A 26525-nucleotide genomic window follows, 5' to 3' on the forward strand; every position below is an offset into this window, starting at 1 on the left:
TTAGGGCTGTTCTAGTAAGTCAGGAGGAAGGAACAACTTGCACAAGTCCTTTTTAAAGTAGAATTTTCCCTTCCTCTCGTATCATGTGCAAGCAGAGGCCAAGGGGAAGAATAACACCAGTGCTATTTGAACCGGGCACCAGAGCAGGCTGTTGTTTTGTCTCACTATATAAATACAGAGCAAAGCCCTGAGGAGTCACCACAGCAGCTTTGAGATGCTGTCAGGATCAGATGAGAAGACCTGGGTATGTCTGGAGCCCCAGCAGGCAGGACCCCTGCTCTGGACAGAAGCCAGCAGGGACTGCAGAGGGCTGGAGGAGGAGAGCCTGTTGTGTGGGGTGCTGACCCCAGCCCAGAGAGCTGGCACTCATACAAGAGTGTGTTTTATTCATCAATTTTTCTTCTGCTCTAAACTGACTGTTGTGGTTTAACCCCAGCCAGCAGCTAAGTACCCCACAGCCACTCACTCCCCTAAGCTCCCAGTGGGATGGGGAGGGAATCGAGAATCAGTTATCAGTTATCTCCTTATCAGTTAAGAACAGTTTAATAATGGAAATAAAGTAAAATATTAGTAACAATAATAATAATAATAATAGTAATGAGGAGAGAGAGAGGAAGGAATAAAACCCAAGGAAAAAAACCAAGGGTTGCAGTATACAATTGCTCACCACCCCTGATTGATACCCAAGCACCAACCGGTGGCTCCCAGCCACCTCCCCCCAGTTTGTGCACTGGGCATGATGTGCTGTGGTATGGAATATCCCTTTGCCTAGTTCGGGTCAGGTGTCCTGTCTGTGCTCCCTCCTGGCTTCTTGTGCCCCTCCTCACTGGCACAGCATGAGAGACTGAGAAGTCTTTGACTTAGAGTAAGTACCACTAAGCAACAGCTAAGCATCATTGTGTTATCAACATTATTCTCATCCTAAATCCAGAACAGCACTGTGCTGGCTACTAAGAAGAAAATGGATTCTATCCCAGCCAAAACTAGGACACTGACAGTGAGTGAAGTGAAGCTGAAGGGACCCTTGAAAAGGCCAGGTCATGGATGGAAAGGAAAAAGGGCTTGGCAGATGGTGAAGAGTTCTTGAGCAGCATGGGCTGCTGCCGGCTTCAGGGTACAGAATTGTTCCCCTGCTCAGGCTGTGTGTCTGTCTCTCTGATTATTTTGTGTATTTCATCTCTGCTGTCTGTCTCACCCTTAATCTGGGCTCTTCTGTGCCAACAAAATGCTTAGCTCACTCCATTGTCTGAGAGACTAATTTGCACTGTAAATCTGATGCTTATCTTACATGACAGCTTACTGTGGGGTTTATTGCAGTCCTGAAGACAAGCTAACCAGGGATGGCTAGAAAGCTTTCGACACATCATCTGGAGTATAGAACAAATCCAACCTATTTCAGCTTGCTGCCAGGTTTGGATGAACAAGGGGTCATCTCTTGTTTTTAGGGTCACAAGGGGTTTCTCTCTCTCTTAACGTTATTCAGACCTGAGTTTGTTTGGGGTTTTTATGGTACAGCTTCTGTTCTGAGCTGGAGCTGTCAAGATGCTTCTGGAACAGCCTCACAGCCCCCTGGGGCCAGCTCCTGCATCCCTCCTCCCTGCTACCTGTGGGGTTTTCAGGACCAAAGGAGTAGCTCAGACCTGGTACAGGCAGCGTGTGAGCACTGGTGCTCCAGTGCACTGCGGCTTCATTGTCTCTGCCTGGCTTAATCAGAAAGAACCTTTGTCCTTGTCTTTCTTCATTAGTATTTCCTGACACTTTCTTCAATATGTTTTAGCTCTTTGCTAGCAGAGGAACGTGCCCCTCAATTGCATCTGCAGTTGCCTCCTTCTCTGTGGTCCCTGGGCTATCCACCTGCAAGCATTCATCGTGGAAGAGATTTTCACACTACTGGTGTTCAGATAACCAGGCAGCTCCAGAGGCCTAAATCCTCTTACAGAGGTAGATAACTCTACCTGGAAACCCTGCTTTGATATCTCCACCAACTGCCATTTCCATACAGGTAGCCTCAGGTGCAGGTGTACCTGGGGAGAGACAGAAAGGTTACTGCTGCTTTGATATAGCTCTTGGTTCTGCAGCGGAGCACACCGCTAGTTGTTTAATGCCCAGAGCTTCTGCACTGCAGTCCTCTGGGATGCAAAGGATCCTGCTTCCCCTGAGAGGGGAATGGAAAAACAAGGCCTGCCATCCTGGAGGCTGGTGTTTGTTCTGAGGACCAGCCTGATTTTCCCTGAGCCCTGCTCTACAGTTGAATGCATTTCTGGATGCCTCTGTTCTTCCCACCCTTGGTCTCAAAACAGAACACAAAATGCTGTATTGGATAAGCTGTGTGCAGCAGTTGGAAGGCTGGCAACTGAACTGGAAATGGAGCCAAGAGGTCTCAGGAGCACTGAGGGAAGGGAGAAAAAGAAATACCCAGTGAAATTGTTGAGGAATAGGCAAGCAATACGTTGTGTACTGGGTAGAAATGTAGCTGCCTAGGCTGCATCAGAAACTCCGTATGACAAAAATACCTATGAAAGGATCGTGACACTACCTGATTCAGGCTCATGCCTTGTCTAGGTTAGGCTACTGTATGCAGCTTCCTCCGAAGAAGCCCCCCTCTTTCCTATCTAGCAACACAGTCAGAGGAATCATAGAACAGTGTGGGTTGAAGGGACCTTAAAGCTCATCCAGTTCCAGCCCCCTGCCACGGGCAGGGACACCTCACACTAGACCAGGTTGCTCTGAGCCCCATCCAACCTGGCCTTGAACACTACCAGGGATAGGGCAGCCACAGCTTCTCTGGGCACCCTGTGCCAGGGCTTCAGCACCTTTGTAGTGAAGATTTTCTTCCTAAGATCTAATCTAAATGTACCCTGTTTCAGTTTAAAGCCATTCCCCCTTGTCCTGTCCCTACATGACCTTGTAAAAAGCCCCTCTCCAGATTTTCTGTAGGCCCCCTTTAGGTATTAGAAGACTCATAAGAGTATCCCTGGAGCCTTCTCTTCTTCAGGCTGAACAACCACAACTCCCCCAGCTTGTCTCCATGGCAGAGGTGCTCCAGCCCTTAGAGCATCTTTGTGGCCTCCTCTGGGCTCACTCCATCAGATCCATGTCCCTCTTGTGTTGGGGGCCCCAGGTCTGAATCAAATCACTTTGCTTAAACCTCTCTATTAAGTCCCTGTAAGTAAGCAGGTTGAATCTGAAGACATCTTTATTTGTCTCCTAAGATGCTTGGAAAATCCTCCTTTCCGACAGGTAACATAGTGCAGTCTGAGAGCCCCTGATGTGAGTAGCTGGCCTCCCGTCTGCCCCAGCGGGTAGCAGAGGCAGCAGCTCTGGCAAGGTCAGGTTGTCCCTCCAGCCATGTGCATCCAGCACCCCAGGGCAGCTGGTGCTTCCAAGGATAAAATCCATGCCCTGCTGCTGCTGCTGTTTTCTGTCAGACTTATGTTTGGTTTGTTTAACAAAGAGGAACAAAAAAGCAAGAAAAAGGCTTGTTTTCCAGCAGCACTTAGAGACCCTACTGTGTTGTGTGACACACGGACAACGGGAAGATAGTCTGCGCCGAAGCATTCAGAGGATAGCTTGGCAGAAGTACACAGACTAACAGATGTGGTGAAGTCATGGCATGAGATGAGTTAGTAACAGTAAGAGGAAGATGTTTGCTTAGACTGACTAGGTCTGACATCTCCATCAGCCAGGGTGTGTAGTGTGCGAAGGCCCTGCAACTAGATGAGCAGTTGGGCCAGCCTCCCGGCACTCCCAAGGTCTCTGCTTGCTGGCAAAGCAAATCCACTGCCGACATCAGTGTTGGCTCTAATCTGTTTGGAAATGGCAGTGGGTGGAGATATCAAAGGGGGGGTTCCAGGTAGTTTCCTGCTGCCTGGAATGTTATTAACACTCAAGGAAGGAAGCTGCTGATGGGCTGGATAAGCAAAGGGCTTTCTTCTTGGGGAGCCTTAGAAAGGGGGTGAGGAAAGCTGAGTGTGGTGGGAGGGCTGGGATCTCTGCTACCTGCCATTACCTGTGCAGTGCAGCCTGGCTGCTTCCTTGGGGTGCTGCACTGAGGCAGTGCCTGGTGGTGTCAGGGTCCCTGTCCTGGGCTCTCTGCAGGGGCATGGCTGTTCCATCACTTTGTGCAGGCTTTCATAAAGCCATTTCCATTCCTGTCATTTCCCCACTTGTCAGGAAATGGGTTGTGCGTTTCGCAGGGGGCTAAAGCCCTCTTGCTGCATCAGCACTGTGCAGTCCCTCTTCTGAGTACGTAATGGGCTAGAAGGGCTGCTGCTGCTGCTCCAGGGATCCTGTATCTCCAGCTGGCGCTTGCTTTTCTCCCTGCCAGGATTGCTTTGTTGTGTTTTTTGCAATTATTAGTAATTCATCTCGTGTGCAGCACTGGCAGTGAATCAGGACTTGGAGAATCCAGAATATCTTGTCCCGTGAAAAGAGCAGCTCTTCCTTTGCTGCCTGCATTCAAAGGGAGAGGACTGTGTGGAAGCCAGCGCGAGAGCTGTCAGGTTTGAATCCCCTGAGCAGCAGCTCAGAGCCAGCCCTTCCCCAAGAAGTGGTGAGCTGTGAACGTTGTGTCTGCAGTGCTGTGGGGTGGTGCGGTGGCAGCTTGGTGGGTATGTCGTGCTGGCCTTGATCCAGTTGGCACAGGTAAACCAGCAGTGACATGGTGTAGCAACTTTAAGCACTGTCTTAACACCATTAAATACGTAGCTGAGATCTCCAGAGGGTTTGTACAACCTGAGGTGACGCTTGTGTCACTGTATCTTTACTGCAGTGTGCTATCTGTGCTAGCTCAATTACAGTTCTCACAGATAGGTCTGCGCTGTGCCTTAGTCCCTCATCTGACATTAGCACAGACCTGTCTCCAAACAGATGCTTCTGAGGACCTGCAGGCCATGCAAACATCAGATGTTGCTGTGTGCAGAGTGTGCCTCCTGTGCTGGTGTTCATCTTTGATTTACTGGCGTTGGCCAACACACAAGGGAGGGGAATTACATCTCTTGTTAGGGAGATCTGATTTGCATTGCAGCACTGAGGCTTGCGCGTTTGGGGCTGTAACTGAGCCACCTTCTTCCCTTCTCTGTCACATGGGCAATTCTGCTCCCACTCCCTACCTTCCCAAAGTCCCTGTTGTAGCTTGGGATCACCTTGGTTCCTCCTTCAGGTACTGAGACATGAGGAGCTGCAAGGCGCTGCGCACACATGGTGGACAACCCTCCTGGGCTGGAAGCGGTGTCCAGGGAGAAGGTCTCTGGTGTGGACGCTACTGACTTCCCCTTTCCCTGTCTCCCTGCAGATGCCAGCAAGGACCACCCTCAGCAGCAGGCAGGGGTGATCTGGAGAGTGACGGGCGGCCTGTTCAGTATCACCCGGGGAGCCGTGGGCGCCACGCTGGGAGGAGTTGCCTGGGTGGGCAGCAAGAGCCTGGAGCTCACCAAGACAGCCGTGACCAGCGTCCCCGCCGCTGGCGTCGGACTGGTGAAGGGCAGCGTCTCGGCGGTGACCGGCGGCGTCGGAGCGGTCGCCAGCAAAGTCCCTTTCACCGCAAAGAAGAAGGACAAGGCTGACTAATCCCCGTCGCGGCTCCCTGCGGGAAGATCGACCTGCCCATACTGTCCCCCTACACAGCACCTCTTTGAGTTGGAACCAGCCGCTTCAGGGAGGGTCAAGCACCCGAGCGGACTCCGGCTGCAGCCTGCTCAGCGCCGCCTGCCTGGCTCAGAGCTCACAGAGCCGCTGTCAATGCCTTTCGCTCCCATCACCTACTGGGAACCATCTTTACTCCGAGGGCTTTAAAGGCACCGTTGTCTCTGTCTTGCAGTTTCTTTCCTCCCTCCTTGTTCTTGTAAGCACAGAGGGGTGGGAGCGGGTGTCAGGCTCCATCTGCCTGGAGATGGGGAAGTAACAGAGGAGGGGGAGGAACTGTGCCTGGCTTGAAGTGTGGGTTGTGTAGTCACATTCAGCTTCAGCTGGGAGGACATCCTCCGAAACACCCCTTCCCTTGGCTCTGGGGGGTGTGTTTTGGGGATCTGCTTGGCAGAGAACCGTAGAAGAAAGTTCCATTGACACAAAGGAGAGATACTGTGAAGAGGGGGAAACTTCCCTCCTGCCCTGCACCTCTTACCTGTTCTATGCAGGGCCCATCCCACAAAGCTGCACCCAGTCACTTACTCCCTGGCTGAATTGCACCCTTCAGAGAAAGAACCCTTAAGCTCAGCAGAGCAGCTCCAGGGATTGTGACTCACAGGAGTATGATATGTCCCAGGCCATCAACTTCTGCATAGATTTTGTTGATGAGAGGCAGTAGGGTGAAAGCTGCTGTATGTTTCCATTGGGGTAGGAGCTGACAGTGGCATCTGCCAGGCCTCTGTGATGTTGCAGCGCAGGTGGTGATGCTCCACAGAGCTACCAGCTGGGCCTTTGGGTTTGACCCTTGAAGTCCTTGCAGTATCTCCACCTGCAACAGGGGCATTTGGGCTCTAGGCCACACTCTCATTCCACAGGCATCGCTAGGAACCATGAGCAAGCATGTTCCCAAACACCACCCAGATTCTGCTGCAGTGAGGGATGGAAGGCTGAGAGCGTTGCTCTCCCCATCACTCAGCACCCCAGGAGCAGTGGCCTGGGTTTGAGAGGGCTGCACCATGTTGGAGGATGCTCCAGCAGCATCCAGCCTGCACAGGGCACCAGCAGCTCCTGGGGCTTCAGCCTGGCCCCTCTAAATGACCATGTTGCACCAAATGCCCCACCAGCACTCGCAGTGCTGCAGAAACCCAGATGCCTGCATCCCTCTGCGGGTCACGGCCATCCTCGGCCTGGCTTGTGATGCTCATCACACATACATGCACACACACATTCACTTGCTCCAAGGTCCTCTGTAATTCTAGGGATGAGGAAAGCCACAGGCTCCACCATTAACTCCTCTCCTGTCTTTGGCAGGTGATGAGCCTAGGTGTTAGGTGTTGGATGCACAGGCGAGTGAAGTGCTGTATTTTATATATATGCATCTGTGTTAATGCGTGTGTCAGTCCACAGGCTTCAGCCAGGGAAGCAAAACAGAGGAGTTTCCATTGTCATCTTAGGCACTTCCATACAGGTTTTCTATAGGGTCCTGGTCAGAATAGAAGGCATATTTTAGAGGATGTTTTCCCCTCTGTTGCCCAAGAGCGTAGTCTGTTGAAACCAAAGGAATGTGAAGAATCCCTTTGCCCTTGTCTGTGCGGTTTGTTTACTTTCTGCCCTGTCTTCTGGATATTGAAGCCAGCTTCCTTGATTTTCGTTTCCCGTTGGAGGTCATTGTGCTTCCTGGCTGCTCTCTTGTGCTTAGGACTCAGACATCAGGGAATATTGAAGTACACTGCCCCCCCCCCCCCCCCCCCCCATTTTGCTGAGTGTTCTTGGGCTTGTGAAGCAGTTTTCATTCTGACCTTTATTAAATCCACATTTCGGGTGTGACGTAAGTCCCTGTGTCCTTTGCTGGTGTTAGTTTCTCTCCATACCCTTTGCTGGGTAGTCCCTGCTATTAGCAGTGGAAAGAAGTCGCTGATCTCCACAGTGTGTGACTCTTGCTAGCGTGAGTGTGGTTTAACCTACATCTTTGTTTCTGAAGAGGAAACAGCATTTGCCATGTGCGTGCGTTTCCTCGCTTTGTCTCTTTTGTTCTGGTGAAGGCCAAGTTGACCCAGACGTGTCGGGTTTGTCTCTGAAGGCAGTAGCCTCACAGAAGGATCAGGCCTTGATGTGTGCCTGCGCTTTGTGGGATGCTCGTGGCAGCTGGCAAGGCCAGAAGAAGTCTTGTCTGTGCTTCCTTTGTCTCGAACGCCCTGCAGACCAGGAGCACGGTTTGCTGTGTTTGCGTCTCTGCTCGCTGCTCCTCCTGCGCACATCTCATTTCTTATTCCATATCACAGGCTGCTCCTGAAGCGAGCTCTAACCCCAGAGCTAAAAGCTGCTTGTGTGTAACTAGCTGTGCTGTCACAGCCCTCTTAGAAAGACAGTTCCTTACCAATTAGGACAGAAGACAGTTTTCTTCCTGACTGCCTCTCCCAGACCTTGGACACAAGATAGTATTTGAGGGGCTTTACTTCACCAGCCACCCCTGGGCGGGTGATGGGAAGCTCATAAAATCATAGAATGATTTGGGTTGGAAAGGACCTTAAAGCTCACCCAGTTCCAACCCCCTGCCATGGGTAGGGACACCTTCCACTAGACCAGGTTACTCCAAGCCCCGTCCAACCTAGCCGTGAATGCTCATGCTTTTGGATAACCAGTATCTCACACAGGCTCTTGCTGGGGTGGCAATACATCCTTCCCAAGCTGTTGTCTGCAGGCACTGTGTGTGCAGAGCGGGCATGGCAAATGGGATAAAGCTGCATTAAGGAAGGCCATAGGGGTCCTGAGGGTTTCCCGTCTTTTTGTGTCAGCCCTTCTGTGCATCCTTGCAGTAAATGGAGTGCAGCTCTCCACTTGTCTGGAACTAAAGGCAGTTAGTACAAGGAGGATCACCAGGTTTCAGGTGAGAATGAGATGAGGAGGGACTGGTGACAGGAGGAGGTGAGGAGTGGGAGAGCAAGAAAAGGGGGAGTGGAGGGAATTTATTTCTTAGGACAGGATCTGTGTCAGAGGATGAACACAGCGGAGTTTGTCCTAGGGAAGAGTACAGAAAGGGAAGTGGGGTTTGGGGAGCAGGGGTCTGCTCCATGCCCAGCTGGTGCCCTGCTTCCATAGTAGTGTTGATTGCTAGGGGTTTCCATTTGGATAGATCAGTGTGCCCAACGGATGGTCCAAGTGCCAGGTCAGCTCCCTCCTCACCACCCCAGATCTCCCCCTGGCTTTTGTCATGATCATCCCATGGTGGGGCTGGGTCTTTCCCATGGTGGAGGTGGGATGTGGCCCTACCCTCAACCCTGTGCCCTGCCACGGCCGGACATTCCCCATGCCCAAGGATTATGCCCTGGATGAGAGAAGAGCCCACAGGCACATCCTCTCCTTCCTTTACTCATCTCATTATTCTTCACTTTCTTTTTAATCCCTCTCTTAGCTTTCTGTCCTGCCCCTGGATGGAGCTCTCCAAAGCTCTCACCCAGACCCTTGTTACGCATCCTCACTCATGTTGGCTGGGAGGGCAGAGCTGTATCTGTCCCCTTCAGCTCTGCTGGCTGGGAGAGAAGTACACGTCTTCCACCCCTCTCCATCCCCTTGTGATGTGTGTGTGGAAAATCTTAACCCACTTCATTTCCTCTGGGTTCCCCCGTTGGCTCTCGTCCCTGTGGGTGGGTCATTTCTGTGTCTCCATTGCAGACCCATCCTTGTGAAAACAACAGCATGAGTGGGAAGGTGGAGAAGGCTACAGAGCTGCTGGGACAAATGCCAGAGCCCAGCTCTGCTTCTGCGGGAGCCGAGGAGCCCTTTGGCAACCCAGATCCATCACTGCGGCCACGCAGTCCTGTGCACGGCGCTGGGCTCCAGAGAACACTCATGTTCTTTATCATTTCATCGTCTGTAATTGGTTTCCTACTGAATTTGTTTGCTTGGTTTGTTTTGCAGTGTGTTCCTGGGAATATTCTGCATCTCTGTATTTTAATTACAGTAAAATTTGAGGATAAAAACCTTGTATATGCTGGCTCTTGTTTCCAGTGCGGGGGGAATGAGGAGAGGAAGTGCAGTGAGGGAAGATGTTAGAGATTCCTTGGGAAATCAGATCTCCCCCTGAGGGCTCTACATGAGGCACTAAGCAAGGCTGAACCTTCATCCCTGCTTAAACTAGGACATGGCTTTCAACCGGGATTCAAAAGCCATTTTGCTGCAGGCCTATTTCCGGATTGGAATGGTAAGAACAGTTTGGATAAGACTTCTAAACTCTATTCCTTGTGTTGGTTTAAAGACCAGTGCGTGACAGGACTTTTGGGCTGGGGACAGCTGATGTAGTGGGATGACAGCCAAAGATGGGCAGTTCCGCCTCTACATCCTCTGTTCCCTCATGCAGAGCCACTTCTTTCAGCTGAAGAAGCGAGGAAAAGCTCCTTTCCCCCACAGCAGCCTGCCCTTTCTGCAGGGGAAGGATGTCAAAGCCTCCCCAGAGCCGCAGGGGAGCAGCCAGACCCTCTGCATTGGCTCAGTGGGTGGTGTGTGGAAGGCACAGCACCAGACAGGGTGTCCCTTTGCCTGGGTGGGGGCCAGGAGGCAACAGCGCAGCATTTGTGAAGTGCTGACGAAAGGATTAATTTAGTAACTAATAACGGGGCAATCAAGCCGTTATTTGGTTGGTGTTTCACTGCCAGCTGCTTGGTAAGAGCTCTTGAGGCTGGCTGCAGTCACTTCTGCTGCCTGCCCTACTCATCCTCACTCTCAGACACAGCCAGGGGCTTGGGGACGCAGATGGGGAAGTGCCCATCCTGCAGCACATCCGTGCTGTCACCCTGTTCCTCCTCACAAGGATGGAGCTGCCCATGTCACCTTGCAGACAGCAGGGATGAATTACAGATGCTCCAGCTGCCAGCCCTGAGGAGAGGCCTCAGATACATCACCCCTGCTCACCTCTTCTGCAGCCCAGCTGGAGCACATTGCTATGTTAATCCAGGCTGAAAAACGCCACTAACAAGCTGCCCCTCCAGAGGTCTTTAAAGGGGTAAAAGGATGCTGGAAAATCACCTGAGCAGCCTCATGCAGACAGGGTGCCAGCAGCACTCAGCCTCACCATCTCTCAAGTAAGAGCTCAGGCTGGAAACTGGTGGGCAGCAGACCTCAGAAGAGGCCTCTGGAGAGGAGACCTGCCCAGGTAGGGGGGCTGTGGGTGGCTCAAACAGGGTCCGGTGCTGGGAATGCACAGATGTGTGCAGATGTGACCAGCCGCGGCTGCATCCCTCCATGGCTCCCTGCCTGTCTCCAGGAGGAACAGAGCCAGGAGACTGCTGGGGTGTTGCTGTTCTCTGTCCCCTGGGGACTGGCACTGGTGGCTCCCCATCTGCTCGTGGCCTGCGCCTTAAGGGCTGGGCTGTTTAGAGTACTATGTCCCAGCTGAGTCAGAGGAGCTGCTGAGCTATTCCAGCAGGCAGGGATCAAACGGACCACGTCAGGGAACAACCACAGGGTCTCACTTTCAACTTAACTGCTTGCACATCAACGCCCTTGGGATGCAGGCATGCACATACCCGAGGAGGTGATGGAAGCTGGGAGCTGTGGTGTCCTCTCCCCCCCCCCACAGCCTCACAGCAGCTGGGCACGCCGGGAGATGCTGCGCTCTGCCTGTTGGTACATCCACCCCAGTTGAGTCACTTTCAGTTGAAGTTCACCCCCAGGGTCAGTTTTATTGCACTTTTTATTTACAGAAAACACAGAAATAAAGCATTAAATGTGTTGGGCTTTTACCAAACCACCCAATCACTTCGGTTTTTCCCTTTTCTTGTTTTCCTTTCGTGATTTTTTTTTTTTTGGCACAAAGAACTATCACAGGTGTTACCAAACCACCATGTACGAGCAGCTGACCCACTGCCCAGCGCAGTAACAGGACATTATCGCACTGAGATCAAAACCGAGGAGGTTGTTGCGCGTTCAGCTTCCAGTCTAACCTGCTCATTGTGGGGCGAGGGGAGTTATTCTGGAGGGGATGACACCATTCATAAATTATATTTACCTCTTACATTGTAAAAGTAAACAGTGCAAAAGTACAGTACCCCAGGTACCCTTCGGTTTGGAAAGCTTGAAGGTTGCTTTATACGCTTTGTGTGTTTTGTAAACATTATAACCCATCCACAGTTCTATAGCTCTTGCTTGGAGAGACCCGACTCCTCTTGCATCCCAAACGTATTATTGAGGGGCGGCAATCGCTTCCCTCGGCCTCAGCTGCTGAGATTCCTGCTCAAGGTTTAGTGCAAATCTTGGAGAGGAGAAAAGAGAGAAAGAGGGGAAGGGGGGAACCGAAACGAACCAAAATAAGGCAACAGTTAGAAAGAGTCCGTATCAAAACCGGGCCCCCCCCGGGGCTGCCTTAGGAGAAGGGCAGGAAGTCTCTCTCCTCCACCAGGCTGATGGAGAGGTTCTTCAGCTCCTCCTCGGAGGCGGCGGTTCTGTAGCCGAGCTGCGCCAGCACGTGCTGGCAGGCGTGCTGCGTGAACGCCACGATCTCGTAGGACAGCCGGAACCGCCACTTCTCCGCCGTTGCCGCCGAGTTGCGCACGGTCCCGTACTTGTGTTTGGAGGAGGACCTGTCCCCCCGGGTGTTGTTCTGTATCCAGCGCTCCACGTTGCTGTCCATGGGGATGCCCAGGAAATCGTAGATCTCCTCAGTCTTTTTCATAGGGTTCCTAGCCAGGTCTTCGTACCGCACCAGCATGTACTTGCCCTTGAGCCACGGTGGCCGGTTGAGGCCGGTGGACACGGAGTTCCAGAAGTCCTCGCACACCGTGGTGAGCTGCGTCACGTCCAGGTTGTACGGCTTCCTGCCGGTGCCGTCCCAGATCCTCCACAGCCGGTACGTGTCCCGGAAGGTCTCGCTCCGGGATGCCAGGATGCCGCGGGGATCCCTCACCAATTGGATAACCTTCAGGTTGAGCCGCGGGTCCTCCACCAGCGCCCGGAGATCGCTGACCTCGGGCACCCGCACGGTTTTGATGGCCACGTGCCCGTGCTCTCTGCAGGACTCAGTGGCCAGCGTCAGGTTCAAGGTCCCGCACTTCTTCACGCAGTCTCCTTCCTCGAGGTGGAGATCGATGGCACCCAGGGACTCGCAGACGGGTGGCGAGCACAGGGCCTTGCTGGCTCCCCTGCGGAAGAGGCGGTCAGTGGTGTGGTTGACAGGCTGGGGTTTGATGTAGTTCTCCAAGAAGTAGAGGTCGCAGTCGTACAAGCTCCTCAGCAGGTCTCGGCTGGCCCCCAGCATCACCCGCCTGTCCGTCGTGCTCTTGCTCTGGGTCAGCTTTGGGATCAGGGTGTACTGGACGTGGTAGAGGGGCTCAAATAAATAGAAGACATCGATGTGCTGGTTAAAGAGCTGCCCAACGAAGGAGGAGCCACTGCGGGTGGTGGCGAGGATGAGGACGTGCGTCTTCCTGGACAGGTTGTAGGAGAAAGTGGGGCTCTCGTCACACAGCCGCTCGGCCGCATCAGTGTCCTGGCTCAGGCTGCAGTTCACGGGGTTGGGGATGGGGCAGCTGTGGAAGGACTTGGCCGTGAAGGTCCGGATTGCTGTGTATTGGATCGCAATGGATGCCAAGGCTAGTAGGAGGACAGCCTTCCAGGAACATTGCATGGCTGGTCACCTTCATGGAGCTTCTTCACAGGTCCTTTTGGTGTCTGCAACCCAATAGAGAAGTCACGGGTTGAGCAAGGAACGACAAGGAGGACGCAAGTATTCTACTGGTGGGGGTATCAACAAACAAACCATGCTCCCAATGCATGTACATCAGCCATCACCATCCCTGTGGCCCAAGCAGGCAGACGTTACAGCCTGGTGGCCACACAGTCTATGTATCTCCGTCCAGCTGCAAACCCTCCTCCCCAGCTGCCTTGTGAGTCACTTGTCACCCCTTCAGCCAGTGCCTTCAATAGCCAGTGCAGGAGCCGTGGCAAGGAAAGGGCAGGGGATGGTGCCAAGCACTGTCTGGAGAGGCTTGTCTCCATCCAGAAAGTCCAGCTGGCAAGACAAGGCACGGCCCTTCCATGGCCAGCAACCTCCTGCTTCGGTGATGGCTCTCCTAGAGCTGCAGACCTCTTTGCTTAAGGTCCACCAGCCAGGCCAGCTCAATCTGCCAGCCTCTGGGGATGAGGAGCACACAGAGCTGTGTCCTACCTGCCAGCCCAGTGTGCCTCCAGTACTGTAGTACTGGTCAAATCCTGCTCAGCTCTGGGATTCAGGCCCCCTCTATTCTGAGCATCAGAGAGGGGAAAGCAATACTGCAAAGGAGGAAGCACAAGAAACTGCATCCCTGCATCCTTAATTGGTTACAGTGCAGCGGCAGGAGACTATGGCACTGGAGATGGGTGCAGGGAAGAGCAGGGCTGTAGCTGCACAGGCCAACTTCGGTGGTGCTAACCCCTGCCTTGCTGCTGCCCATGTGTGGGCAAGGGTGGGGGAAGCTGAGCATGATGCTTGGATGGGGTGCTCAGGGGTAGCTCAGTGAGGAGCACCCACCGTGCCTGGGCAGCTGCGGCATTGCTGTGGTGGTGCCTCAACATCTTCCCCCATTCACTGACCAAGTAACACTCACAGACTGCCCTGCAGCTCCACAAAGAACAGGACTTCATGTGATATTGCTCCCTAAGGCCAGTGGGGCTGGAGGGGCAGGAGATGGCATCCCAGAAACCAAGGGTCAGACCCAAATATCTCCCCTTCTGCCCAGCACAGCCCTTCCTTCCCACAGCGTCATCACCACCATTCTTTGTCTTCCTCACTCCTCTCATGCTCTCTGTGTGTCCCCAGCCAGCTTGTTGTTCCCATCCAACTGAAACAGGGGAAGTTCAGGTTAGATACAAGGAAGAAATTCTTCCCTGTGAGGGTGCTGAGGCGCTGGCACAGGGTGCCCAGAGAAGCTGTGGCTGCCCCATCCCTGGCAGTGTTCAAGGCCAGGTTAGATGAGGCTTGGAGCAAGCTGGTCTAGTGGAAGGTGTTCCTGCCCGTGGCAGGGGGGCTGGAACTGGATGATCTTAAGGTCCTTTCCAACCCAAGCCAGTGTGTGATTCTATCCCAACATTCTCCCCCTCCCTGGAGGGACCCTGTCCCGCAGTGAGTGATGCCAGGAGAGCTGCTCAGCCCTGCAGGTGAGCCAAAACCCTTCCCTTTATTTCTTTTCAACTATGATTTTTATTATTTCCCAGCAGCTCAGTGCAGGCAGGAGGCTGCAGGAGCCACCAGCTCCAGAGACCTCTCGCTGGGAGTAGGGTTTAGAGCAGAACACCAGCATGTGGACTCCAGCACAGCTGCTGCAGGAAACCTCTGCTGCCCATCACCGTACACCAAGAGCCATGCTTCAGACCTGTGACAATGCTTTGAACAAGGGTTGCTTTGTCCCAGGCTGCTGCCTTCCAGGGATGTGGCATCTGGTTGCAGATGCTTGGCTATTGCTGCTCCTGGTTTGGGTTACCCACCCTGGAGAGGGCAGACCTGGCCCTGGTGTCCACACGGGCTATTCTTTCCCTTGAATCAAGTGTTTTTCCAGGCCTTCTAAGCCAGAGCAGGGCAGGAGGGTCCCTGCTGGCATCTCTTGGCCCAGGTGGCTCCTGTATGCTACACCAAGGTGGGAGCTGCAGTGGGAACGCTTTCCTGCTCTCTAGTGCTGGCCAGCCACACTGCATCCTTCACACAGCCTCGGTTTCCTTTCCTGGCTGCGCTGCTGATGGATGCTGGAGCAGATGCGACTCGGATTGTCCCAGGATGAGGTGAAACCTGCTGCCAGCAAAAGGTAACCAGAGCCCCGGTGACTCCACATCCCAGTTCCTGCTGGATCACTGGATGAGAGACTTTCAGCCTTTCCCCCCGCCCGGACCCGCTCCCCTTTGCAATACGGAAGAAACGAGGCACTGATTCACCTCCTTGGCAGAGCAGGTACAAAACTACAGCCCGGCTTCAGCCTCACCCTTCGCCTGTGCCCTGCCTGTCTGCGCTGCAGCCGGGGAGGGTCTGGGGAGGCGGCTTCCTGATGTCTCATCCGTGGCTTTTAGACCCAGCCAGAGCCAGCCCTCAGCCCCCAGCCGCCTCTCCTGCCTCCTCCCACCACTGCCTGTCCCCAAGGGGCTGCAGTTCCCACTCAGCCCAGCCCTGGGCTCGAGAGGCAGTGGTGATGGTGCTCATGAGGGGTTCCTGGAGCATCCGTTCAACTCATGCTCCCCATTGCTCATCTGATGGACACAGCCAGGCTGGTGCGAAACACACAGAAGGAGCTGTGTATGGCTTGGAGCAGGCGACACGCTGCAGGAGGATGTCTCCTATGCACACATGGAGCAGGATAGCCACTTGATCTCCCATCCCTGCCCAGAGGAACCTTGCTCTTACATTTCAGGCACTGATACCAGGGCAGCAGTCCAGAGCAGCAGCTCTGTGATGCTGTACCCGAGAGTCCTGTGTGAGGCACGTACAGGTCTGGCTCCTCAGCCCCAGATCGTGGGATGCTGTGGCCATGGGAATCTTCCGAAAGGCTGGCCTCACAGATGTTTCTGTGCTGTGAAGTGTTCCCAGCTGAAATCGCCCCTGCTCTGCCTTCAGCTCAGCTCCACCAAAGACGATGAGCAAATAGAGCCTGAGGGTGGGAGCTGAGGCCAGCAGGTGCCCCCAGGCTGCGGGATGGTGAGCCGGGGTGGGGGAGAAGCACCGCAAGTGTCTGTGAGAAGGAACACGGGCTCTTTCTGCGCTGTGCTGGGGTCACTATTGCCCCTTCCCTGACCCTAACCCCCCCCCCTCTGGTCACAGCATGCCAGACTGTGCTCCGCTGCCTCCCAGCATCTCTGCCGGCTGCCCGCAGTCACATCAGGACCAGGCTGTCCACAAGGGATGCACGGCATCCAGCCCCTGGCCCCGAGCACTGCAGGAGGCCAGCTAGAGCCTGGCACGGGGACAGGAGCATTGTCTGGGGGAAGAGGAAGGTGCTGAGCCTTTCCTCTCCCTCCTGCCCCACTTCCCACACCCTTGAGCTCGGAGGAAGGGAGAGGATGCGCACAGGCAGTGCAGGCTCCCCCACCGCACACAAACGGGTGCATAATCGCCTGCCTTCCTCCTCCCCTGACCCCAAGCACCGCTCCGGGGAGGACGAGAAAGCGAGAAGCCAGAGACAGCCCAGGAGCACCAGGGAGATGGGAGGCGATGAATTAAGCTGAATGGCATCCGTGAGTCACCGGCGCAGGGAGCAGCGAGTGGCCGGCCGGCCGGCCGCAGCGCAGCAGAGGCCCGGGAGGAGGTGCTGAGCCGTGGGCTCCTGTTGTGGGGATGGTCTTCCCAGGTTTGATGGGAATGACCTGCTTTTAGAGCCGCGGCGCTGGCAGCCGAGCTCCGGTGCTGCCGGGCAGAATGGGCTCGGCAGTGCTGCTGCAGGGATCAGCACATCTCCCCTCCGAAAGCAGCCCGTGGCACACAGGGCAGTGCCTTATAGTATCCCATCCTCCGGGGGCTCCCGTAGCATCTCCACGCACTCCATTGCCCTGCCTCCTGCCCCGAGCCTCCCTTGCAGGTTCCCTTGCTGCTCCCTGAGGTGTTTGGGCAGCTCAGGGGTGACAGCAGCTTTAGGCAGGGGACCTCGCAGTGACTGGCACTGTCACTGCTGTTCCCAAGGCTCTCCCACAGGGCAGTCAAACCCTGTTCTTTCCAGGTGCCTTCCAGGCTGTCCCCTCTCTCAGCAGCTCCCCTGAAGTTGTGCCCTTGCCTGGGCTCATCCTGGGCTCCCTTGCCAGCAGCAGGGAAACCCCTCCTCACTTTCCCATGGCAGGGAAGAAGGGAAAAGGGAGTGGAAGAAGGTCTGAGGGTCTGTGCAATGCAGGTGCCTGCACCAGCCCTGGCGCTAGAGTGATGGGCTGGAGGAGCGCTTGTGCCCCACAAGCCCTTCCCTGGGGTCTGCCCGATGCTGGTCCAGCTACTGGCACCCTCTACCCCAAAACCGATTCCCGCCAGCGAGGCTGTTTCCATGGAAACGGCAGAGTGACTCAGGACTTTGGGACCAGCTGGAAAACACAATTGTGAGCAGCAAACACCCGAGAAGTGCCGGGATCTCAGTGCCAGGATGATGGGTGGATGAGAACAGGGACCAGGCAGGGCTGCCCACCCGCACGCTTGGGCACACTCACACCAGCGCAGAGGAGCACATGGGCACACCCTGCACAAGGCAAAGCTCACCCCAGGAGTTGCAAGGCAAAGCCCCTCTCTGACACAAGTGCATCTGCACAAGGCATCACTGCAGCACGCTCGCTGGGGATCGCATCCCAGAACATACCTTAGCCCGCCCGGACACATGCAGAGTCACCCGCAGAGCTCCCAGCACCAACTTCAGCTCTGCAGCCCTGTCCTCTACTACTCAGCAAGCAACACCCCTGGGTGCCCTGCCCAGGACACAGCAGCTTGCCAAAGGGGTGGTCAGGGAGGAGGGAGCTGCAGCCATCACCCTGCGGTGCCCCTGCCCACCCAGCCTGGCTCCTGTGGCCCCGCTCTCCCACCTCTGTCCTGGCATGGAAATTGGGTTGCAAAACACCTCTTGTCCAGGGACCCACTGGCACGGGCCCTGCTGCTTCCCAGCATCCTCCCACTGAGCAAAGAGTTTATGTTGTAAAACAACACGTTGTGGCCACTGAGGTGAGAAAGACGGGCCCCTGGTGCAGTTTAAAGATGAGCATCCTGCTCGGTCACAATGGCTTAGACACGCTGGTGGCTCTGTGAAGAGCACAGACACCAAGCACATCAGTGGGCCACCTCCCTGGGCATGCTGCACCCATTGCTCCACAGGGAAAGGGACACTGCTGAGCAAAGCAGCACTGAGCAGCCCCCCTTTCTCCTCACCACAGGCAATACCTGATACTGGGTACTGTAACAGACGCGTGAGCAAGGCTGCTCTCTGTCCAAAAGCATCCCCCCTAGGCCCACCAGCATGAACTCCTGATGGGATGGGAATGAGCCTTCAGCCTTGCCTCCTTTTCAGCCATGGAGCACTACAGCTTCCCCACGGTCACAGCTCCAAAAGCCATGTGGGGACTGACACCCAGCACCTTCCTCAGGTGAGCACCCAGTGGAGGCGCTCCGTGCCCTCAGACCCACTCTGCTCTTATGGGCATCACCTCCCCAGGCACTTTTCTAACGGTAAGGTGCAGGACTCCAGTGCTCCAAACCCACCCGAGGCATTCCCCCGGTCCCCTAGCTCTGTCCTCTCATCCCCTCTACATCTCAGGGGGACCGAGAGATCCTTTAGAGATCCTTTGCCACCAGATTACCACATGCTTTGACCAGCGCTTAAATCACCACAGAGCTTTCAGTGGGGTTTCAGTTTGCTCCTGCTGGCACTCAGCATACACATTTCGAGTTAATTAATCACTATCAAGTAACGCCAACCCCTGCCAGAGTTTTCTTATCGCAACATCCACCTGTGCCTGTTTATCCCTCATCTGCCGAACCGCATCTGTCTCTTCCCGAGGACGCAAACGCCTGGCTAAACCCGGTACAATTATTCTGTGCTTCCCACCTTCCCCTGAGCCATCCACCGGGCTGTTTGTGCGTGCTGCTCCCTCCCTGCCAGGAGCTGCGGGCTCTTTGGGGATGAACGCTCCCATTCACCAGCTCCAAACCCCTTCGGTCGCGCCAGGAACACGAACCTTGAAGCGCGCAGCTCTCCCGTGGGGCCACCCCATGCCACGGCGAGGTCCTCTCGCCAGCCTGCGTCCTCCCGGCAGGTTTAAACCAGAGCGCTCTCGGCTCTGACAGCAAACGCTGGGGCATTTGCTCCGCCGGATGGCGCGGCTCACACGACCGGGCAGAGCATCTGGGCTCCGCGGTGCCACCGGGGACTTACTCACTTGTTCCAGGCGGCAGCTCCTCACACAACAACAGCCCAAGTTTCGCCGCAGCTCGTTCCCCGGCTCAGGCAGCGCTGGACCGGGGGCTGGGGGCAGGCAGAGCCGCACACCCCGCACGGGGGGGGGGGGGGGGGGTCCCGCCGCAGCCGGCGCTGGGGACCCGCCGGGGGGAAAAGTCCCCTCCGCGCTGCGGGGACCTCTCGCTGCGCTCAAAGTCGGTGGCGCGGAAGGGTTACGGGAGAGCCCCGCACGCCGCCATCTGCGCCCCCCGCCCTCGTCTCGTCCCCCCCCCCACCGCCCCTTACCTGGCGGAGCGCCGCGGCGGGCTCCCCCCCGCATCCCCGACGGGCCCCGCCGCGGCTGCTGGGGCGGGGGACGCGGAGCCCGGCCGGGCCCCGGGGGCTGCTGCGCTGGAGCTCAGCGGGCAGCGGCGCGGGGGCTCATCCCTGCGTGGCCGAGCGCAGCCTGCCCTGCCCTGCCCTGCCCGTGCGGGCAGCCGCCGCGCGGGGCCGCCTCTCCACGCCCCTCCGGCGGCGAGGGGAGGGGAGAGAAGGGGAGGGGAAGGAGAGGAGAGGATGGGAGGGAAAGGAGAGCAAGGGAGGGAGGATGCGGCCGCTCCTCCGCCCTCCTCCGGGCCCCCGGCAGCGCGCAGAGGCACAGAGGAGCGTCCGCGCTGCCCGCACCGCCCCAGCCCCGCCGCTGGGCTCCGCCGAGCAGGAAACTCGCTGTTTCCTTTCCCCCCTCCTCACGGGCGGTGTGTGCCCCCACGCCGCGGGACGGGGGAGCGGGCCGTGGCGCTGGGGTGCAGGCACCCCTCAGGGTGGGTAGCGGTGTGCGTGTTTCCCTGTTGAAGCCTTTGCCCAGCAGCAGCAGGAAACAACTGCATAGTTCTCCATGGGCGGCAATCCTGCGCTGCCACGGCCCGAGGACCAAACCCATCCCGGGGGGACCGAGAGGGAGGAGGGAAGGTGCACCCTGACTCCCTGGGAAGGTGGGATGGGGCAGAGGGATGGAAACAAGGGAGAGCGGCAGGGCTGTTGCGGCGGCTGGGGTCTGGTTCCTCCCAGTTTCTGCTTCTGTTCGACCCCTCGAAACGGATCGGACGTTTGCTTTCGGCAGCTTCGAATGTCTCCTTTTGCCCAGCACTTGCCAGCCAAGCTGTGCTTTTAGCACTTTAACTGCCCCTCTGCTGAAATGGCAGCTACTGACAAGAGCCGGCTAATGATTCTGGAGTCACTACAAGGGATATTCACTTTTATATCCCTGATGTACTTCGTGTATGTTTAGCGCTGCCTGGGCATCATAAGGAATCACAGAAGCTTTCTTCTTAAAGCCATGTGAGCAACACCCAGCTCCTGACAACCCCCAGAGCTGCCTCCCCAGCTCTGGGATCTCCAAACCTTCACCTCTGACTCCAGGATTTATAGGGTCATGGTTCCAGCGTGTTCAGCAGCGCTTTGGAACAACTCGGCAGCAAGTGGGCTACGAGAACCAGCGCAGCCCAGGTCCCTGTGCTGCAATTGGATCAGGAGAAGAATAATTCCCTGGGAACAGTGGCCTTGCCTGCACTCCTCAAGGCCTGCCAGGCTGTGACAGCGAGTTCAGGGCTAGGAGAGTGACTTTAAATCTCGGGAAGCACAAACAGCAGATTGTCACGTTTGATGCTGAGCAGTTTGGACTTGCTTTTGCTGTTTTAGGAGTACCCAGATCTTGCGTGTCCAAAAATACCAGTATTTCTCAAGTCTTTTACAATCCCCTGACAGCCCTGGCCCCCTTCATCTTATTTTAGGAAACTTTGTGGGGATTTTATATTTATAAACAGTTGGTGCTTAAATATTATTTCCCTCACCATAGCAACAGCTCCCCATCGTAGCATTCGCTATACGGTGCGATTGCATTGGTGTATCCCTGTTTGGAGTGAGAAAGCCCTGATGCTGCCCTCTCTTGTGCTCATTTTCTTGCACATTGTGGAGCACGAGGACCGGGGCTCCTGCTTACCGTGAGGTAGGGGAAGAGCTGGTCTTGCTGGAAATGGCTGGGATTTCTCTCACCAGTGCTCCTCAGGTGCTGTGTCCCCCCAAGCCATCCTCTTCCATAGACACAAGCTGCTGATTCATCTGCCATAGCTCCTCAGCAGCCCTGAGTGCCACCTGCACGCAGCATACAGCCCTTGGGCAGCTCCAAGGGTCTGTGATGTGCTCCTGATGTGTGTTTGTACTTACTCAGCACCTCCAATGAGCCGTGGGGAGGAGCTGGGAGTGGGAATCCAACTGGCCCATGGCCACGGCTGGGCTCTGCTCCCACTAGGGGCCAAGGTGCTGGAAGTGCAGGAATGGCAGGGTTTCAAAGAGTTTGGCCATGCAGGGCATAAAGCAGGCCAGGGATTAGTGCCAGGAGGAAATCAAGGGGCTCACAGTAAGAATATGAGAGCAGATGGGCACCTGCGTGCTTTCCAAAGAGTGAGGGTTTGTTCCTCTCTTACACATCAGCTCAGAAACAGTCTGAGCACTGAGACACCCACAAATACTGCAAAAACCCAGGGTGCCCCACAACTTGGAGCAATCCTGGAGCTACCTGGACACTGACCTCCAGGTTGTCCCCTTGCACATGGGACTGGCACAAGTGCGTGGAGAACTGGGGGAAGAGCTGAACACCAAACGGCTTCCGAACACCACTGGATGCAATGGATGTGCATTGAGTGTCTGCACTCAGTGGTGATGTAAATGGGGATGTTGAACCCAGGGCAGTCAAGGTAACACGGCTCTAGAGGCTGCCTCATGCAAAGGAAAGAAATTTGAGAGAACCATGTAAGAAATAAAGCAGATCTGAAGGACAAACAGATGCAGAAAGCAGGGTTAAAGGCCTAAAGGATGCTTCTAATGATTTCAGCTGAACACAATCACATTTTCTGGTGCTCCCTGGTATTTTAAGCGTTAATCTAGAGAGATGGTCATGGTTTGAAACTTCACATATTACAGCTCTGCATCTCTGAGCGGTGAGTATTAACATATTAATGAGGCCCTGTGGTGGGTGTTTGTGGTCAGTTTGCCTGTCAGAGGGAAGGGCTGCTGTGGCTGTACCTCACCCTCATTAAGCAAACCTGCCTCTGTTTAAAAGGCACCGTTTTTCCCTGCGTGGCTCCAGGCAGGAGAGCAGGGAGGCTGCTGGTGACTTGGGAAGTCAGAAAAGCTCACCTTTTAAACCTGTCACCTGAGCCCAAATGCAGTTTGAAAGCACCCAATTTCCAGGCTCTCCAGCAACAGATTTCTGCAAAGGTTTTGTATTTTCTCCTCTTGAGTTATGGTTCCCAAAATCTACCTTAACAACATAATCTGTTTGGGGATATGTGTAATAAAATACCAGTGTGGCTGTTAAGGTGAGGCGAAGGTTACTGTTCTAATCACTCAAAATGCAAAGTTATGATTCTCACGGTAACCCCGCCACGTTACACCCGAAACGCTGATAACATAAAGAGCAATGTATTGAGGCAGACTAATCGGAAATATTGTGTTCTTAAGCATGGCATTTGGAGAGCCGGTGTCATACTGTAGTGTTTGCAAACCCACCTGCACACTACGGTTTTCCTGCTGGAGGAGAGCTCCCCGGGCTGCAGTGCCGGCATGCAGCTCCAGCTGGCTCCCAATGGAGATGGAGGTCCCTTTCCCACCTGGATGAGACTTCCCATGCTGCAAAGAAGTGCTGAGATGACACAAACTTTGCTGCTGCACAGGCTGCGTATGGATGGGGAGGTTTGCTGCTCGCTGGCAGCAGCTTGGCCAGGGAAGGGGCACTGCAGCAGGATGGAAGTGCTGAAGCAGGGGCTGTTGCTGCCTCTCCCCTGCCCCATGCCTCCCATTGCAGGGCTGTGGGGTGCAAGCCTCCCCATGAGCAGTTTCTAAAGCCTGCCGGAGCCTGATGATGCACGGAGCTGGTGGGGGGGTTACTGAATCATTGCTAAGCCCTGAGATTTCTCATGGAGTGACTTTTGATACCCTGATCTTAAGGGACAGATCTTAAGGGATATTTTGGGGCACCTGACTTTCAGAAAGTGTCCTTTCTCACTGGCCTTCACCTCGAAGCTTTAACAAAAGACTTAAGATTTGACGTCCTTCTGTAGTTCAGAAGCAGTGATAAACAGCTCATGCTATAATCCCTTCTCTTGAGGAGCTTATAAACTCTGTGTGTGCAGGGCTGTTCATGTAGCCAAGGATGTGTTTATTTACCCCAGCCTTTTACTCCCCCTTCCTTTTTGTTTTCTCTTCCAAGAAGCCACAAGTCTATTAGCACTTTATATAAAGGAAATGAATGAAGACAAAAGCAACCATCCCAATGTTACTGTTTGATATCCTTACAGCATCCTAGCTACAGATCAGTTTTAAATTGCTCTGGCAGGAAAGGAGATTCGCCTCCTCTATACAAAAATAAACACCATCAACCGTCCGTTTGTAAAACCCCACACTTTAAGTGCCAAATAGTCTTTGTGATAGTTGTGATGTGCCAATAGTCTGTGCAGCCTTGCCCCTGGGGGTGACAGGTTACTGCCTCGTATCATTCCTGCACTGGGAATGCAGCAGGGTACAGGCACACCTTCCTCTTGGGAGAGATGCTATCACTGCTGGTGGTGAGTTGTTCCAGAGCTTGATGCACCTGATGGTGAAACGTGCCCTTATTTCTAGTCTGGAGACGTCGAGTTTTGGCTTCCAGCCACTGGATTGCATTATGTCTTTGCCTATTAGATTAAAGAGCTATCTACTATCTGAACTATTTCTCCTGTGTAGGTATTAATAGACCATGATCAAGGCACCTCTTAACCTTCTCTCTGAGAAGTTAAATACACTAAACTTCTTTATCTCTCATGATGAAGTGGGGGGTTCTGGGCTTTTCATCATTCCTGCCTGTCCCTCCAGCCTGCCCGATGTCTATTTGGAAACACATTCCACAAGCGCAGAGAGCATCCCAGAACTGGCCAGATGTGCTGACCCAGCTCAGCTAAGGATCCTATTGAGGTTGAGCACACTTATCTAGCCCTCCATGACACACACACACACACACACACACACACACACACACCCGTTGTCACCAACATGGGCTGATGGCCCTCTTAGCATCCCATCTTACTTCTGAGGAACCTCCTAGGAAAAGGTCAAACCTTACAGACTCTGCTATTCCTAGCACAGAAAATAACATCAATAGGACACATTGCATTTCTCCCCCAGCCATGGGCATCCCTCCATGGCCTGTTTCCACCTCCCTTAAGGTGAGGTCAACAGGAAAATCACCTGCTGATGAAGACCTAAAGCCAGTATCAAAAGCCCTATTGGGCTTTCACATATAATTGTATTTTTGGTTTCTCCCCTAAAAGTGTACATCAGGCTCCATGGTACTAAACATGCCCCATAAATCACACTGTGTCCAAGTCAACACTTTCATGAGGCCTTTATCTTTCATAGTCCCATTTCTTGGGAGTTCAAAATACAGTAATAATTTTAACACCAATTCTGGTATTTTCTAATAAAAAATCATCTATGTATTGTGAATTTACAGGGGGTTGGGTGGGTATTTATTGAGATTCCATGTTTCACTGCATTGAAAAAGGGGGGGGTGTGAAAACCAGAGATTAGAAGTGTGGTTAAACAGCAGTTTGTCTTCGGAGCATCCCCGCTCTCCCCTGACCAGCCCTGTGCTGCTGCCTCCCTGCCAGGATCCCGAGGGGGCTGAGACAGGAAAACCCTCAGGAAACTATTTCTCAGGGCTGGGTGGTGGCATCAGGTACGGGGTTGCTTTGATCCCATAATGAATGTGTCCTGGGTTCAGCTGTAACAGTTCTTTTTCTCCCTCTTAGTAGCTAGTGCAGTGCTAATGGCAGGGTCATCAGAGCCAGCCATGTGTGCCACCTTCCTGCTGTGCTAGGGTAAGGTGTTCTGCATGCATACACAAACTTCTGCAAGCGGCTGAAGAGTGGGACATCTTAACCATGGTGTAAGATAGCAAGCTCTTGTAGAAGGGGAAGGTGACTTTATTATACAGCATCCCTAAGCAAGTTGGTTTTACCCATTCATGCTCTCCTATGTACAAACTCCAAGATGCATTTCAGGATCTCTGTTACCCAAAGGACACAGGATGCTGCTGGTCATTGGGTCTTCCCTGTCATTCCTCCATTCCTATTGCTGGGCAGTGATGAACTGGTTTTTGGACTGATCTGGTCTGTCTGTACAGAGTTGTCTTTTGCAACTACGATACTGCTGTGTTAACAGAAAGTAGTAGCACTCTGGTGCCTTCTGCTAGCACAGTGCCTGTGCTGGGGCTTATCAGACCTGGGCTTGGTGGTGCTTAGCTTTACTAACTGGAAATGCAGCCTTATGATTATGAATACAGCCCTTCTTTTACCCCTCATCCTTGTGTCCCTCTGGTGCATGCACACATAAGCTTGTGTTTGTCCAGTATTTATATCAGTCTTAATATTTCCATTAAAAGCCTTTGCAAGGGCTAAGAAGGAGAACAACTTGCCTCCTGCTAGTCCTGGGTACCAAGTGTCCTGTATGTAGCGGGAAATGAGAACCCCTCCTTGCTAACTGCCCAAGGCTGGGGTGCTAGGCACAGAGGATTAGGTTCTGCTGGACCTTAAAGCAGGTCTGTCTCCATACCCTGGGGTTTTGAGTCAATTAGTTTCCTATTCTGGAGAAAGAAGGATGCAAGTTGTTAAAGTTTGTGTGGTGCTGGTTGATCTCACTGTTACTTGCAATGCTTTGGGGTTTTTGTAAGCTGCTCTGAGGCTGGTATGTAGCCCTGGTCACCACATCAGATAGGGATCTATCAGATCTGATAGAACCTTGGGAGGAACCAGCCACTCCCCAGGGAAGATGGGGAGGCTGCTGGATGCTGTTTGCAGCGCTTGAGACAAGAGAAATTCCAGCTGGAGCGCTGTAGTTCTGTCCTGAGATAGCTGTGCTCCTGCCCCAACTCACACAATGGTGAGGGGCATGGCTGCCAAAGGAACATGATGGAACAGGGTGCTGGCATGGGAAGGGGCTCCCTGCCTGGGGCAGGAGGCA

The 26525-nt window shown here is 54.2% G+C and overlaps 2 protein-coding genes across 6 annotated transcripts in view; one reads left to right on the forward strand and one right to left on the reverse strand.

Moving 5' to 3' along the window:
• Nucleotides 1–5806, forward strand: part of LOC130596426 (transmembrane protein 263-like) — a 196685-nt gene extending 190879 nt beyond the window's left edge. For all 4 annotated transcript variants that reach the window (XM_057404008.1, XM_057404010.1, XM_057404011.1 and 1 more), the window contains exon 3: nucleotides 5294–5806. In XM_057404008.1, the coding sequence (XP_057259991.1) occupies nucleotides 5294–5568 (275 nt within the window). In that variant the 3' untranslated portion in view covers nucleotides 5569–5806. The remainder of the gene's footprint in view (nucleotides 1–5293) is intronic.
• Nucleotides 5807–11509: 5703 nt separating this feature from the next.
• On the reverse strand, nucleotides 11510–19981 carry CHST1 (carbohydrate sulfotransferase 1). Of its 2 annotated transcripts, none has more exons than XM_057404006.1 (2): nucleotides 19779–19981; nucleotides 11510–13287 (listed from the first exon to the last, which is right to left on the reverse strand). In XM_057404006.1, the coding sequence occupies exon 2, from the start codon at nucleotides 13241–13243 to the stop codon at nucleotides 11984–11986; it is 1260 nt and encodes a 419-aa protein (XP_057259989.1). In that variant the 5' UTR covers nucleotides 13244–13287; nucleotides 19779–19981; the 3' UTR covers nucleotides 11510–11983. The 2 variants fall into 2 exon arrangements, with proteins under 2 accessions (XP_057259989.1, XP_057259990.1); XM_057404007.1 differs by lacking the exon at nucleotides 19779–19981 and adding an exon at nucleotides 19474–19543.
• Nucleotides 19982–26525: the final 6544 nt, after the last annotated feature.

Source organism: Pezoporus wallicus, unplaced genomic scaffold, assembly GCF_028554395.1.
Source record: "Pezoporus wallicus isolate ANWC-B61680 ecotype Strahan unplaced genomic scaffold, APGP_CSIRO_Pwel_v1 contig_8673, whole genome shotgun sequence".
Taxonomy (NCBI): Eukaryota; Metazoa; Chordata; class Aves; order Psittaciformes; family Psittacidae; genus Pezoporus; species Pezoporus wallicus.

What these genes read in the sequence shown, in the direction of transcription:
- CHST1 (XM_057404006.1), bottom strand. Translation starts at nt 13,243, where the DNA reads ATGCAATGTTCCTGGAAGGCTGTCCTCCTACTAGCCTTGGCATCCATT.